This window comes from Rhinolophus hipposideros, assembly GCF_964194185.1.
Source record: "Rhinolophus hipposideros genome assembly, chromosome: 9".
Classification (NCBI taxonomy): domain Eukaryota; kingdom Metazoa; phylum Chordata; class Mammalia; order Chiroptera; family Rhinolophidae; genus Rhinolophus; species Rhinolophus hipposideros.
Genome location: NC_138055.1, coordinates 6184733 through 6201537, shown reverse-complemented (window position 1 = coordinate 6201537; position 16805 = coordinate 6184733). Strand labels below are relative to the sequence as shown.

General features: G+C 49.0%; 1 protein-coding gene across 1 annotated transcript in view; it reads left to right on the top strand.

Moving 5' to 3' along the window:
* Positions 1-159: 159 nt before the first annotated feature.
* SREBF2 (sterol regulatory element binding transcription factor 2) overlaps positions 160-16805 on the top strand; it is a 53563-nt gene continuing 36917 nt past the window's right edge. The window contains exon 1 of the mRNA XM_081061393.1: positions 160-411. Within this exon, the coding sequence (XP_080917519.1) occupies positions 324-411 (88 nt within the window). The 5' untranslated portion in view covers positions 160-323. The remainder of the gene's footprint in view (positions 412-16805) is intronic.

Here is a 16805-nt window from a genome sequence, read left to right as displayed (position 1 = left end):
CGCTATGCAAATTTGAGCTGCTGATCGATGACGCACCATCACCCCACGCGCCGCTTCGCGCGCCGATTGGCCACGATGAGCCTGGTCCCATTGACAACAAACAGGGGTGCGCGCAGCCTGGGGGCGGGGCCGCGGAGGGAGCGGGTTGGGGCGGGGGAATCCCGTCCCGCCCCTCCCGCGCGCTGCAAACATGGCGGAGGGTGGCACCGGCCGGTGAGGCGGTACCGGGCGGGGGCTGTCGGGTGTCATGGGTGGTGGCAGCGGCACCGCCCCCGCGTCTCCCTGAGCGGGACGGCAGGGAGGCCTCTGCGCCGAGCCGGGCGATGGACGAGAGCGGCGAGCTGGGCGGTCTGGAGACCATGGAGACGCTCACGGAGCTGGGTGACGAGCTGACCCTGGGGGACATCGACGGTGAGTGGTGGGTGGGTGGGAGTGCGGGGGCGCGCGGGGAGGAAGGGGTTACGGCGGCGCGCGCGGGTGCGCGTGCGCCCCCCGCCCGGAGCCCCGGCTCGCGCGGGAAGAATCCGCACGCGCGTTCGCCTCGGCGGTCCCCAGCCTTTCCGGGTGCCGCGGGATTGAACCCCGGCCGGGCCGCTCGGCGCCGAGGGGTCGTGGGATCCGCTCTGGGGAGCCGCGTCTTTAAGCGGAGCGAGGGTCGTGAAACGGGGCGCGGAGCCGGGGGCGTCGCGGGGGCCGGGCGGGAGCAACCTGGGGAGAGCGCGCGGCCGCCGCCTCGCGCGCGCCCACACGCGCCGCCCAGGTCCCGCGCCCCCGTCGCACCTGTCACTCCCCTCCCGGCCGCGGGGGCAGCCGTAGGGTTCCCCGGACTGGACCCCCGTTCTCCGCGCCCCCAGCTTTGGTCTTCTGGGATCGACCCACGGCCGGGCGCTGGGGAAACTCTGGGCAGTGAGCGGTTGCAGAGGCAAGATGCTGAGGAAGCGAGCGGTGGCGGCCGAGTGTGGACGCTTCTCCCAGGAATGGAGACACCGCCGCGCCTGCACTCGCGCTGCGAAGGGAATGAAGCAGCAGGAATGTCTGAGTTGTGGCCCCTGGAGGACAGGCGGGGGAGCGGGTGGCCTCTCTTCCGGCGGCCTTAGTAGCGAAGTACAAGAGGTGGTGGGAACCCAGAGTTGGGAGAGGGTCAGCGACCTGTCCAAGGTCACGCAGCTGGTTGCAGACCCCAGTTCCTGGGCCGGTGTTGGTGTTGCTACAGCAGGCTTCCACCTCACCCTTCCCTAAGTCCAGTGAGTAGGTCAGTAATTATAATAATAGTAGGTGGACTCTTCTGATGTTCTAGGCCCCAAATACTTTATAGTGTTGCGCTTATCCCTCACTACAATCCCATGAAATAGATATTATTATTGCCTCTATTTTTACAGGAAACTGAGCCTGGGAGATGTTAACTTGTCTAAGGTCACTCTCCTTAGATTGTCCAGAACCCTGGCTTTTAAGCAGTAACTTGGGTGCATTGTGCTCTTGACATTACAAAGTTCATTCACGCCTAGGATCTCAGTACAGGCAAGTACGATGGCTACACCCTCATGGTACAGATAAAGAAACTGAGGCAGCCAGAAGATTCTCTTCTAGGAGAAGAGATAAGTGGTAGCAGCTAATTGAATAAAATCAGTTTCTCATTTTCCCATTTTGCTTTTATACCATTTTACCCCTTGGCCTATCCTTGCTTTCCATTTTTGGTCATCTGGGCAGTGTGGTCAGACCCTTAATTGAAGCCCCAAGTCTAACCACAGACTTTTCCCCTAAGTGCTCCTAAATACAGACATGTGCTGACAAATGGGGGAGGATGGTTTGGGGAAATTAACAAGAGCAGCTAACATGTTTTGAACACTTCCATGCCAAGCACTGTTAGTACTCGTATACATAAATATTCTCAATCCTTAACAAGAGTCGACCATTACGCAACTCTCATCCCCTCTCACAGATCCTGAAACTGAGGCCCAAGGCAGTTCATGAATTTACCCAAGGTCACACAGCCAGTAGGAAGTATGTCCAAACCTGCCTATCAGGAGGCTCACACAAATTCACGTTCTTTTTGCATTCCCATTGCATAATCGATCCCTATTTGTCTTAATTTGTAATGTGTTAAATTACCTAGTGGTTAAGTATTAACTTTATCCCCATAGATTTCTTGAGTAAAATGTATATTCTGGAAACTACCACAGTGGTTCAGTGGCTTCATAGGTCTCTATACCAGATTTGGGAAAAGGTGGCTCCCTGTCTTCAATTGGCCAACAAGTATTTAAGTGCCAGTTGTGCTTTCTGAGCTGTAGGGAACATGAAAGATAGGAAAAACAGAATTTTATGGCCTCAAGGAGCTTGAGATGAGCAGTAAAACCATAGTGCTGAGTATAAAACAGCTCACAGCTACACAAAGCAATAAGTGAAAGTCAGCATGGAGGGAGCTGGTGAAGGCTGGCTTACCAGGAAGATGACACCAAGGAGGTGGCCCTTGACCTGGGCCTTGGAGAACAAGAAGGTTGGGCGGGCTGAGTGCCAGTGGTCTGCAGATAACAAGTATCTCCGAATACTTACCAATCAATACCCCTGGAATGTCAGCACCATGAGGGCAAGGCCTTTGTTTTGTTCACACTGTATTTCTTCCACCTAGAACTGAATATCTGTGGGAGGCCTGAATAAGTCCAGCGACCTTGGACTAGGCAGCATTCTAAGTTGTACCAGACACAGCCTTTGGGCTTGGGTTAGATCAGGAGTGGCCAGCCCAGAGACTTTTAGAAGCCAGTCATATGACGAGGAAGAGACTGGGTATGAATACGTGTACTTCTTTTGTATGTGTGGTGGGGGAGAGGGGTACTTGCAACCTAAAGAGCTCATACCTGCTTCCAGGAGGGGCAGGCATTGGGCAGGAATCCTTCAGTTGGCCTCACCGGCCATGCTGTGGTCCTTCATTACATTAGTGCCCTTCAGAGGTGTGGGCCCAAGGAGGCCACATCCATTCACTCATTCAGCACATCTCTTGAGTGGCTTCTAAGTATCCCCCATGATGGACAGAGTGCTGCGGATGGCTTTGCACAAGACATGCAAGGTCTCTTCTCTCAGGAAAGTTAAGATCTGGAGGGAGGAAACACAGGCTGAACGAATAGAAGACATGAACAATTTGGGCAGGGCTCTACAAGGAAAGTAAAAGGGGTCCATCTTATAGAGGGTGACTGGTGGCCAAATTTAGACTAAGCAGGCAAGGGAGGCCTCTCAGGAGAGGGGTCAGCACCTCTTTTTCAAGAGATGCCCACGTCTGGATTTTTATGTGAAATATCCAGATTTTTCAATGTTGGCTTTTTTATTTTTTATTTTTTTGAAGAAACATACTGTAGGTCCAACAAAGCATGTGTGTTAGTTGATCCCCAGGGCCTTTTTCCACTGCAGAATGCTCCATTTCCCAGGCCACCAGGTCTGTGATGATAGAACATGTAGAGCGCTGTCTTTGGTGGTGGTCTGTGCAATGAGCCCGCCGGGGCCTCACGCACTGTCACAGGCCAAATAAGTGATGATACACAAGTTCTTGAAATATGTGGTGTGTGTAAGGAAACAGTAGAAGATAAGTTCTGAAAGGTGAGTTGGAGCCAAAGTATGGGGAGTCTTCATACCAGGCACAGATGTTTTATGGAATGTAGGGAGCGGGGGAGGGAACGGCTGAGGATTTTCAAGTAGGGTGAGGACGTAATCATGGATTTTAAGAAAATTCAACTGTGCTGATGGGGATGGAAGACTGGAGTCGGGGAGACTAATTTGGAGGGAGCTGCAGCTGGCTGGCTGTGCGATGGTGACACTGAGAGTGGTTCTGATGGGAAGTGGCCATCCTGCATGTGGCTGGACGGGACAGGACATGGCCTCTGAAGGCAGAGCAGACGTGGAATTCTGAGATTCCTATCAAGGCTGTGATCCAGGTGCACTGGGAGCGTTCAGAAGCCAGTAGGAAGAGCTGGTTTGGGGACATGATGAAAATTTGTCTTAAATGGGCTGGGCCGAAATTGAGGTGCATGGGGAGGTGCCTTCCGCTAGGAAGGAAAGGGGAGGCAGATACGCAGGAGAAGGTAAGAACTGGGGATGGAGATAGAGGAGGAGACACGGTTGATGAGGATAGAGGGAGGAAGAGCTAGAGCGGGGAGATCGGATCGGGTCAGGGAAGAGTACTAAACTAGGGGGAGGTGAGCTTTTGGAGGAGTGGCTAGTGGGTGATGGAGGCAGTGCGCCCGAGGACCGCAGGGATGCCATGGCCACAGGAGGCGTCTTGGGACCTGGCAGTTAGGAGGCCGACCTTTGGCAGAGCAGTGGGATGAGGGGCTGTAAGGCAGATAAACCCGAAAGGGGTCCGGCATGAGTGGTGATGGGCCGGTAGAGGCAGCTGTTGTCTTCCCAGAAGGGTGAAGAACCATTTCGGTGAGCTAGTTTACTTTCCGACGTCGTGGATTTGCCTGTTCTGGACATTTCGTATAAATGGACTCGTACAATACGTGGCGTCCTGTGGATCACGTCCATCCACGTTGGCGCACAGTGTCCTTTTGTGTGGATTTCACCACGTTTTGTTTATCCATTCATCCGTTGACGGACATTTAGGTTGTTTCCACTTTGGGGCTATTATGAATGAAGCTGCTATGAACATTTGTATACAAGTTTTTGTGTGGACGTGTGTTTTTATTTCTCTTGGGTAGATCCTCTACATTTTTTTGTTGCCATTTGTATTTTCCTAGGGCTTATAATAGCGCCATTTATTCATTTGCTTACTTCCCATGTTCCCGTAACTAATTCAGCTCTAAATCTTGTGACAGAAACTCCCAATGTGGTGGTCAGTTCCTTTTATCCCCCTCTTTGATGTCTCCCCTGGAGCCCTCCCTCTTTTTATCCCATCTGATGGCTGTCCACGTCTGCTGTTCTACACTTACCCAGGACGTCACCCTGGGGGTGATGTTGAAACCCCTGTTCTCTAGTTCATTTTTCACTCCCTTGCTTTGATGGAGTACATCCACCAGTAGCTTCCTGAGAAAGAGTACATTAGAAGTAAAATTTGGGGGGGCCTTCCCTGTCCGAAAATAGCTTTATTCTACTCTCCCTCCAATTGGATAGTTTGGCTAAGTTGAGAATTTTAAGGTTGGGCATAATTTTATATCAGAATTTTGAAGGCACTGCCTAATGGTTTTCTATCTAGCTTCTAGCAGTCGAGACGTCTGATACCATTTTGTTCCTTTGTGTGTGACTTGTTTTCTCCTCTGGAAGCTTGCAGGATCTTGTCTGTGTGTTCTGAATTCCATGACGACACGCACTGATGTGACAAAGTTGTCAGTCGCTGTCCCTTCTTGACGGGCTCTGGACAGTTCACCATGTCATGCACCTGCATTCATGCAGTCCTGCTGGTAGCCCGCCCTGCACCCCAGCCTGCGAGGAACTTCCAGCCCCTGAGCCCTTGGTGGCACTGTCTTGGGTCTCTGCAGGTCTGTCTTTGGCAGAATCCCCAGACAGCACCTGGTCCTGAGGTGCTTTGTAAAGAAATGTCTAATGAGGAAAGGAAAGCACTTCAAGTTCGGGGTTTTGGGAGGGCCCCAGCCTGCCAGCCTGGGTGTCCGCATCACTGGGAAGGTTGGAGTAACCAGCCCAGTGAGTGGTGGGGAGGGTGTGGCCAGCACACCGCTGGGAGGCAGAGGTGAGAAAAGCAGAAACTGACGTCCCCACTTCCTGTTTCTTAAATGAGTCAGACTTTGGAAAAACTGCTCAGGGAGGTGAAGCACAGCTTCTTTTTTACGCCTGCTGTACCTTTTTCAAGATAGAAGCTTTGTTTTGACACTTGAATGTATGTCACTGTTGCTAATGTTTGGGTTGAAAGAGCTGCCCTTACTCACAGCTTATTTATTTCCCACCCATTTTTAGCTCCTGACCTCATCTCGTTGCATTTCCTGGGACACTTTTCTGGGGTTGCTCAGACCACCGCACAGTCTCGCACCAGTCAGTCTCCGTGGGTTTCTCCTCCTTGCTGGGTCTGGCCTCGCCCTTGACAAACATTCTCCACGTTCACACCCAGGCCTTTGGCCTAATGTAGTGTGCTGCCTGCCTGCCTCTCACTGAACAGGCTTTTCTGTCCTTCTCATGTCTTGGCATTTTTTTAAAAAGTGCATTTTTTGCTTCTCCAGAACTCAATTAGATATTTTCTCTCCCCAATTTTGTAATTCAGTAAGGAGGTTCTTAAGCAACTTGATTCAAATAGCACTTCCTGATTATCATATTGTCTATATTCTCTGGCTTCTGTCTGAACTTGAAGAATGTGCTCACAGATTGCACAGCGCTTTCATGTCCGGCTTGCTGTGTGTTGAAGTAGTTGACATGTAATAGACATGCAATCCACCTGAGTAGGCAAACGCATGGCCCGCCTTTGCCCTGTGGAACACTGGCTTCAGTTGCAGTTTTTCAGCAGCGTGAGAACTGTTGCTCTGAACACACAGTTGGTTCACTGGTGTGTGTTTCCCAAAGAGGGCTCTTCAAACCAAGTGCTGGGTTACAGCTCTTAACCCTGCCAGCTGTAGCCCTTTCAGTTTTAAAACCTTTCCAGTGCTATAAATTACTGTGGTGATCGGGGCTTATGACTTGGAAAATATTTTTATTTATTTCAAAAAGAGTAATACATTCATACAGTAACATAAAAATAATACTAGAGGGTACTGGGGAAAGTCTTGCTCCCAGCCCAACCCACTGTCAGTTTAGGGCCCAAGACCCCTACCTCCTCACAAGTAATTAATTCTGTAGTTTTTTTTTACCTCCTTGAAAACTTACATAATGCAAGTATAAGCAGATGATTATGGATTTTCGTTTTTTTGCTCCCCTTTTTCTTTATACACTGAGAGGTAGCACTAAGCTTGGTTCTTCTGGCCCGTGCCCCGTTTTTCCCACGTAACACGGTATCTTAGAGATCTTTGCAGCATCGTTTTCCATGGTAGGGATGCGCTGTGGTTCATTCATCCAGTCCCTTTTGGATGGACATTTGAGGGTGTTTCCAGTCTTATCAAGAACAGTACTGTGGTGAATAGCTTGTAAATTCAGGCGGTGCCTGTGCCAGTGTGCGTGCAGGACAAACGACGGGTGGTGGGGTTGCTGGGGGCTTGCTGAGAATTTCATCAGAGATGATGCAAGAATCAAACGCGATCAAACATATACAAGAAAGGGGCAGGGACTAACACTTTCTTCTGGCTCTCGGTGCATTTGTGGCTTTGCGAGGTCCTAGCAAAACTGCTCAACACGGTGCATGTACCAGTGTACGTCCCCACCAGTGTGTAGGAGAGGCCTGAGTCCCCTCAGCTTCCCCCGAGCCCGGAGCGCTAGTCCCTCCATTCTGCCTGTCACTTTGCCACATGTATGCCAGCTTAGAGCCGATGCCACCCCCGCCTCCCAACAGCGCACATACACAGCCCCTCTGTCCGGCCTCCTGCGCCCTCACCCTTCTCGAGGCCGGGACTGGACAGTCAGTGCGCAGTGCCCGGCCTTCCGGGCGGCGCATGCCCCTGCCTGAGCTGTCCCTGTGCTCGCCCAGGACCCTGCGGGCTTGTGCTGGAACTCCTCTGCTGCTCGGTGTCGCAGCGATCCTTCATCTGGTTCGCTTTCTCTCCTTACTTGTAAAATTGCTTCTTAAGGTACAGCAGTTCCTTCTTTTCAGCCCTCTGCTTTGGGGGACTTGGGAAATGGTTTCTTGCCCTACGTTGTTTGTCCGGGACTTTGTTCCAAGTCCCCTTTCATGCGGTTTCATGGTAGCAGTCCTTAGAGCCCCGAAATGTCCTTGCATCCTCGCGTCCTAGTTCTCTGGGGCCTTCCAGCACTGTAAATGGTATTCTGGAAGTGGCTTCCTTTCACTGGAGTCCTCTTAAGACCCCTTCTTCACCAAAATCTGCACACATTTACAGAATGCCCTTATGTTCTGAATAGCTTCATGTCTCACAATATTTTGAACTTGTAAAAATCAGTCTTGGTAGTTTTCCTGAGCTAGTTGGCCGGGCTGGACCTCGACTTGTGATAGCTGTTTCCCGTTTAATTCTTCTTACGTGCATAGATTTGACAAGGAATACAGGACCCTTTCATCTGGGTCCCGTGCGCACATGCCGTCCTTTATCCTGAGTGCACCGGTGTTCTCAAAGCCAACGAGACTTGTCGTTGTCTTTCTTGGTGATTGACTGCCTCTGCAGTCACCTTTACTTTTCCATCCTTCTCTGGGTTTTAAAGTCATAGTGTAAGCAGCCGCCACCATGTGCCCGGCACCGTGTCTGGTCAGACCCTCGCCAGGGCCTGTTTCGTGTTGGGCTCTGCAGTGTCAGCAGGGTCCTTGCCCTCACAGAGTGTACGGCCCTTTACCCACGTTGTCTCCTAATACAGTTTTGCTTTGAATCCTTTCTCCAATTCGACGACACGCTAGAGATGAAGCAACTGAAGCCCAGATCACACAACTCGTAAGTGGTAGAATGATGAGCTCAGCCCAGATGTGTCCAACTCCAGAACCCGTGTACTTGGCCTCTACCCGTCACATCCCTCTGGCGCTTCTACCCTGTTTCCCTGAAAATAAGACCTAGCTGGACATTCGGCTCCAATGTGTCTTTTGAAGCAAAAATCAATATATGACCTGGTATTTATATTATATTATATTGTATTATATTATACTATACTTATATCGTATCATATCATATCACATCATATTGACTATTTTACTATAAGACCAGGCCTTACATTAATTTTTACTCCAAAAGATGCATTAGAGCTAATTATCCAGCTAGGTCTTTTTTTCGGGGAAACACGGTAAGTTGTGGACGTGAGGTGGTGTGGTGGGCTGAGGCTAGAGAGACCCCGAGGAGCCTACTCTGTGCCAGCACTTAAATGACTTCCCCGGGTCCCGCAGCACTTCTGGGAGCCCCAGTTTCCGCTGTGAGACGTGACTGGGGGTGTCACCGGCCCAGGGGCTGCAAGGCTGCAGTGAGCTAAAGGAAGAGGGCAGGAGCTCACTCACATTCTCTTTTGACTCTGAGAATGAATGAGGAACTTCAGTTTGCAAGTTGACCCTTAGGACCAAAGGACCTTTTTTTAAAAAATCGTTTTGGAATGTTTATTTTTTCCTTTGAAAGGGCTTTTGTAGGTGGGGTGGGTGGGACACAAAGCAGTCACAGAGTGCAGGATGAAGGGTTCCGTTTCTGGACCACAAGATTCAAGGGTTAAACTTTGTTGACATGATGGAATTTTTTAAAGAGCTGCAGGATCCCAGAGCCTGGGCCTCAAGGTACGGCTCCCTGGGGAGCCTCTGTTTCTAAACTAATCCTAAACCGTTGAAGGACTAGAAACTGGAAAAGAGAACTCTTTCTACATCTCTTAGGCCTTTGGAATTGCTAATGACTATGTGTCTAAATGTCCCTAGTAATCTAGCTTCTGCATCGGGCAGTAGAACGGGTCTGTTGGGTTTAGGGTCTAGTTTGGAACAGTGACGAAATGCCTGCTGCTGGACCAGATCTGGAACGGCCTTGGTAAAGCGGTGTCTGCTCAGCCAGGCCCTCGCCGTCCGCGGCAATAAGGGAAGTGAATGCTTCCTCCTCGGTAACATTCCGGGGAGGCCTGGCAGGTTCCGAAGTCCTGATACATTTGTCTTCCTCTCTCTGCTGTGAGCCAGGAGCTCGATTTTCAGTCCCAGTTCGCAGATGAGACACTGAGACAGATAAAATGACTTGACTGAGGTTTCGAGGTTTCTGTGCTGGTGAAGTGGTGGCATCAGGAGTTGAACTTGGGCTTCCTGGCGTGGGGTCCCTTACTCATTCCTGCCCTGTGGGAATGAGGTGGCAGATGCCCTGACCCCAGGAAGCCTGTCTAGGAGCCCCTGCTCTGCTCAGAAGTTGTTTTTAACATTTTTTTATATTTAAATTTTATTGGGGAATATTAGGGATCAGTGTGTTTCTCCGGGGTCCATCAGCTCCAAGTCGTTGTCCTTCAATCTAATTGTGGAGGGCGCAGCTCAGCTCCAAGTACAGTTGCCGTTTTCAATCTTTAGTTGCAGGGGGCGCAGCCCACCATCCCATGCGGGAATAGAACCAACAACCCGTTTTAATATTTTTTCAGAGTTCGTGTTCTAACCAACTGCACCATCCGGCTGCCCCTGTTTTAACATTTTTTTATTTAATTTTTAAGACGTGTTCAACCCAATTTGGCATGAATGAGTACCCACTATATTTCCGGCACAGCGCCAGGCTCTTTGGGGTACTAGAGATGAATGAAGCAGCCCCGACTTTCGGGGAGCTGACTTCTAAACAACCAGTCATAACACAAAGCCAAATGCAAGAGAGGCCATAACAGCGGTACAAACGCCCAGTGTTAGGGGCACCACGGGAGGGAATTAGGAAAGTCTTCACAGGGACTTTGGCATTGGAGCTGAATTGTGATGGGTGAGTGAACAGAATTTGAGAAAGGAGAAGAAGGGGCAGGGTGTTCATTTTGACAGAACTGGACCAAAGTTGGACTCATTTGGCATGTTCTGGGGACACGTGATTCAGCATCGGCAGAGTACAGTGTAGGAGAGAGAAGCCACCAGGATACACCCCCAAAGGTCTGCATCGTGAAGGGCTGGGACGGCGTCCAGGAGGGCACCCAGCTAGTGGACAGGTGGGATCAGGGCGGCTTCTGGTGGGGGTGCATGGTAAGCTGAGGTTTCGGGCTGGTGGGAGAGAGGAGCCCTTTCGGAAGGCTTGACCGGTGCTGGTGCTGGGGTGTGTGAGCCGTTAATATTGGCAGTGTGTGCTCTTGCTAACTCATGTTTGTTATCTTTCCCAAACACACTCCCGGTCAGCTCCTTCTCCGGCTTCACTGTGTTTGCTGTGTGTCAATCAGGACTGTAGGTGATAAGCAACAAGCAGTGCCGGTGGCTAGCCCGCACGGGAAAGCTGGAGAACTGGGCCTGGAAAATGGGCCGGAACCAGGGAGGCTCAGCAGCGGGGGTTGGCCCCGGGACAACCAGGTGAGGCCCCTGCCTCCGTGGTGATGTGCGCCATGTCCCGGCTTTCCTGGGTCACTCCCAGCACAATTACGCTCCCACCAGGAGCGTGCATTAGTGAGAACTGACTGGCGGAAGCCTTTTCTCCCAGCATCACCCTGTGGGGCTTCTCCAAAAGGAGGCTCAGGATCCTCATGGGAGGGGAGGGTTGGGCGATGGACCGACAGAACAAGTAGTGACAGAGGTCCACCCCGTCTGCCTCTGAAATAAAAATCAGATGCCGTGCAGTGCCTGCCAGTAAGTGCTTTCACACCAGCTCTAAGCAGGCCATCTTTCCACTCAGTTCCACGCTCTCCACTTCAGCAACTTGGCAGGACACTTCCTGGTGCTGCGGATTTGCTCAGACTGTTGCCTTTACCTGTAATACCCTTCCCTCTTCTCTAACTCTTAAAACTCTGCTCATTCTTTTGGCTCCGCTCCCACTGCCTCCCGGGATGGAGAGTCCTTTCTCTTGGTCCTTTCTCTCCTCTGACGACCCTTTGCCTGTGAGACTGGGAGGTGGGAAGGAAAGCAGCGCTTTGGAGTCCATGCTGTGTGCTGGGTCCCACACCAGGCACCCAGGGCCCTCCAGCTCCCAGCACCATAGTACCCAGGCACTGGGTGCATGTTTGCAGCGTGATTTAATAACCTGCTTTGCAAGTGTTATTTTTGTCCTTGGTCTTAGGGAGATTTTAGGGTGTGGTAATGAATGGAAGGGAAGGATAGTGGGTTGTTGGGTGGGGGGGTTGGGGGTTTTTTCCCCCTGAATAGTTTAAGGGCTGAGAAAGCTTGCTCTGGAGACTGCCCCCAGGAGGACAGTTCCAGCTGTGCCTGACTCAGTTGACAGTCACCTGGCGTTGTGAAGCTCAGGGCCCTTATCCAGAACAGGATCATGCAGGATGGGTTCTTTGGAGTCTTACTCCCCATACTGTTGCTCAACTTTCAGTCTCTTGTTCCCGGAAGGTGAGAGAGAGAGAACAGCGCAGTGCAGGGCGGGAACAGGCGAAGAGCCCGGAAATACTTGGGCAAGTTGGGATGGCACTCCTTCCCTTCCTGAGCTTGGGGTGTTCTAGCTCACTCCTGAACGAGGCACTTCCTGAGCATCTGCCCGACCCCAGGCTCCGTTTGGTGACATCCGTACAATAATAGAACCAAAGCATCTGTACCGTGTGGCTAAGAGCGTGGCTTGAAATCCCAGCTCCACCACCTGCCGACTGGGTGATGCTGGACAAGTGACTTAACCTCTCTGTGCTTCCTGTTCCTTGTCTGTGAAGTGGAGATGATAGTAGCATCCACCTCAAAGTGTTGTGGGCGTTAAATGAGAAAACCCATGCACAGTGCCTAATGTAATTGTTGATACGTAGTAAGAGTTCAGGAAATGTTAACAATTACTATACTGTTTTTATTATTACTACTACTGATTGACTCAGGGTTTTTTTCTTAATTCTGAGAATCTTCACCTTCTAAGAGCAGGCATTTCAAAGTCATAAATGGACTAAGATGGACAGCCTTTCAAACGTGGGGTGCCAATCATCTGATGCCCCTAATTTGTGTTAGGTAAGGATTGGAGGCCTGGTTCCCTGGCTGGACACAGGGTGGGGCTCTGGCATGGACGGGGATTTGGAGTGGCCTTGGTTGTTGACTGCAGCATTCTAGAGCCCTGCCTCTTTGGAAGTGTGCTTGTTGGGGTGACGTCTGGAGCAGGATGCTTGTGGAAAGAGCTCGGGGCTTGGAAGAAGGGGGAGTAGGTTCCTACCTCGGGGCCGCTCGCTTATCCACTTGCTGGAGACCGTGTGCTGTATGCCCCCCTTCGGACTTGGCCCTCTTTCTTCCTGTGTGACAACCACCACCACCACCACCACTTTTTAAGACTTTGTTATATGCCAGGCACTGTACTAAGTGCTTTACACATATTCATTTAAAAGAGTGCTTGAAACAGCTGCATCACAGGGAGATTTGCAGATTATATACCGCAATTGTGTGTGAAAGTGCTAGCAGAGTGTTAAAAGCAAAAACAACTTGGGTGATCGTGCTAATGAAGTTCTTATCCGGTAACAAAAATCACATTTAAAGTTTGTATGTAAATATGCATGTACTCACACACAAACATGAGATAAATAGAGTAAAAATCCACAACAACAAAAGCTTTTTAAGCAACTTACTCCAACAGGTCCCTCTTTTTATCCTAACACTTAGCACCCAGCCCTGGCAGATGCTTGCACAGGGTTTTCCCACCAAAACATGTGCCTCTTGAAAGCCTTTGATTTTGTGGCTGGCACATAGTAGGGTCAGTTAATGTCTGCTGAATGCATGTCTTAAGGGATGTATCTTTATTGATTCGTTCTTTATTTAAAAGGAGAAGCTGGTCTAGAAAGGAGCATCTTGTCAAGGTAGAGGTCTCATTTGAAGAATAATTTAATAATTTGTATTAGGTATACTTGCAAAATACAAACAGCCAGGCAAAAAAATCTCTTGCTCCTTTTCGCCCATGAGTCAGTTACATGCGTGTTTACCCCGAACTTAATCTTTCATTAACATTAAACTTAGTATTGTTCAATATTAAGTTCACACCCCCAAATTCTCCTTACTTATTGTCAGTGCAGGTCTGCCTTGCGTCTCCCAAGTTGTGATGAGCATAAATGTAAAATCCAAGAACTGTTTGTTTTGTAGGAAATATGCATAGAAGAGAGGCCCAGGCAAGCTTAAATACAGACCTGAATTCAAATCTCGGCTCAACCATTTTGTAGCTCTTATTGGGGGTGGGGGGACTTATACGTAGATTGTTTAATTTCTTTGAACCTTGTTTTCCTCACGTGTGAAGTAGAATAACAATACTCAGGATTACCCACGTAGTAATGTACTAAGTGGGGGTCAGTGGTGGCTATTATGTTGTCCACGTAGAGGCAGTATGAAATGAGTTTAATTTCAGTTTTTGTACATTTAAATAAAATATAAACATGATTTCTAATTAGAAAATCAGTTTCTTAACTTTGTCACTGAATTGGTTTTGCTGTTAAACATCAGTAGTGTGACCATTGGCTTTTATTCAAAGGTTATTGGACTCTAACCTGAGGTATACCCCCTTTTCAAATTTATGTTTAAAAAAAAATCCTATGACAGAATCAAATACATTTTATTATATGCTGGACATATTCCTATATGATGACTCTGATGTCCATCAGGGTTTGGATTATTCCTGTAGTCGCAAGCAAAGAAACTGAGTCTCAGGGACATGAATTAATTTTCCAAAGGCAGCACAGCGATTCCATCACTAAACTTGCTGATTACACAGCCAGTGCTTCAGCCAAGTTCTCTGTGATTTAAACTTGGGGCTCCCCATTCTGTTTTGCTTTCCCGTTGGTTCTTGGTTTCGTTTTTTGACGGCCTCCTTTTCTCCCTTAATGTAATTCTTTGCCACACTTCTTTCCCACCGTCCCTAGGAGGTGGCTCGTTTCCCACTGTTGATCATTTTTTAGTACCTCATACGTAACCAGAACTTTTCCTCAGTGGATTTTCAGAAGACTCTCTTCATCAATTGACCAGGTTATCTGAATTTTTGTTTCAGCTGTTCTGACAGTCTCCTCTCAAGTCAGAATTGAGCCCCACGTTTTTGCTCAGAATGATTGTTAATGAGTTCATTAAGAATGGTGTTATGGGGACAGTCAGATGGCTCAGTTGGTTAGAGCATGAGCTCTGGACAACAGGGTTGCCGGTTCGATTCCCACATGGGCCAGTGAGCTGCGCCCTCCACAACTAGATTGAAGGACAACTTGGAGCCGATGGGTCCTGGAGAAACACACTGTTCCCCAATTAAAAAAAAAAAAAAAAAGAATGGTGTTACGGGGCTCTGGACAGGCCAGCAGCCCCCTGTACAAACCAGGGTGAGCAACCACTGAGCTGGAGGGACTCTCCTCCCTAAAGCTTTGTTGGACGACTTGCTAAGGCTTTTGCTTTTATAAGGAGAAAGACCAAGGTCACTGTCAGGAGCCTGCAAAACCCCTCATGATGTGGCCCTGACTCTGCCTGGCATGGTGTCCTGCCGGGTCGCCCATTCTCTTCAGCGGCCCCCATGCAGCTCCATGCCTCTGAGCCTGGGCTGCTGAGGTTCCCTGCTTCTAGAATGTGCCTGTGTCCTGATCCGCCTTCAGCCCCGCTACCTCAGGAAGCTGCGAAGCTGCTTGACCTGTGGAGGTGGTGATTTTATCCCAGTCCCTATATTCTCCTTGTCTGCTGTGACAACCCCCACAGACCTGTTGTGTCACGTTCACCAAGTCCTTGAGGTCAGGGGGCATTTTTTCATCTCTGGGCCAGCACACAGTGGGTGCTTTAAATTCTTTGGCATTCACACACCTATTTCACCAGAAGCAGAATCTTTGCAGAAATTGCATAGGTTTGTCCAGACTTCCCAGGATAATCTAAATTTCAAAACTGTCTTGCCCCATTATGGGGTGATAAGTCCCTTCCAGTTTGGGTTCAGAAAGCAAAATGGCCATTTTTATAGCAATCATGAAAGTTGCTTTGGGGACTATTTATTTCATTGAATCGATGCCAGTTTTTTAACTACCAGAGTGCTCGGAGAGGGACAGGGTAGTGGAAGATTTTGTCCATGCGCTTGTGAAGCACAAGATATAAGAAAAGCATTTAGAAAGATAACTTTAGGGGCGGCCGGTTAGCTCAGTTGGTTAGAATGTGGTGCTAACAACACCAACACCATTGCTGGTTCAGTCCCCGCACGGGCCACTGTGAGCTGCGCCGTCCTTAAAAAAAACAAATAAATAAAATACCTCTTAACAGATGAATGTAAAAAAATAAAATAAATAAAAGGATAAATATGTGATGTAGCAGAGTAAAATTTTTAAAAAGTTAAAAACATACTCATACTAATGTATCATTACCACATATCAAAGATTTATGAACGTTATAAATGAGGAACCCAACAGGGTGACAAAGTTGGATCTCAGGAGAATGCAAGAAATTGATATTTACACAGTACAAAAAAGAATTTAAGAGGAAGACTGCAAATTTAGATGCAAAACTGGTTTATGTCCTACAGGCCAATAAAAACAAAGCCTTCAAGGTTGTCTTTTTTGCCAGACAGAAATCATTTGCAACTTACCAGGTCTCTACAAGTGAATATCTAACTTTACAGAATGTGGGCCTAATCAGTAGTAAATAGAAAGTCAAACAAGTGTGTTTCCATAGATCAGGTGACTTTTAGGTGGGCAGCTTAGGCATGGCTACCTCTAGTATGACTTCAAAGGCACACTGTCCTTTTTTTTTATCCCCCTCATTTTCAAGTTCGGATAATTTTTCTTAACAAATCACAGTTGCGTTCAAGAGCTGAGAGATGACTGGATCTGAGGTGGAAGAGAGTCCTTGGTGAAAGTAATTGTAAGTACTTCTGAAACAGAATTGTGAAATCCAGAAAGGAAGAAGTGGTAAGGAGCAGAGACGGTGAGCCTTGGTAATCACGTTCAGAGAGAGATTCCCTCCCCACCACCCAGAGGCATGTGTGGAAAAGGGGAGTGGGTGTTTTTCCAGGGTGGATAATGAGATAAGGTGACTGGGAAGTGAAGTCCCTTGGAGTAGGAGGGAGCGAATGATAGGAAGCTTTGTTCAAGACATTACATTGAGATCGAAAGACTATTGGACCAACAGGATACTCAACCACGATGATTGTTGATGGGTAGGAGGCCGCAGTGGAAATCAGGCAGCGTATGGAAGTGGAGCAGAGGTAACTGATACTGTGGCAGGAGGCCTGCCAGAGGTTCCTACTGAAGAAGAAGAAGAAAGAGCAATT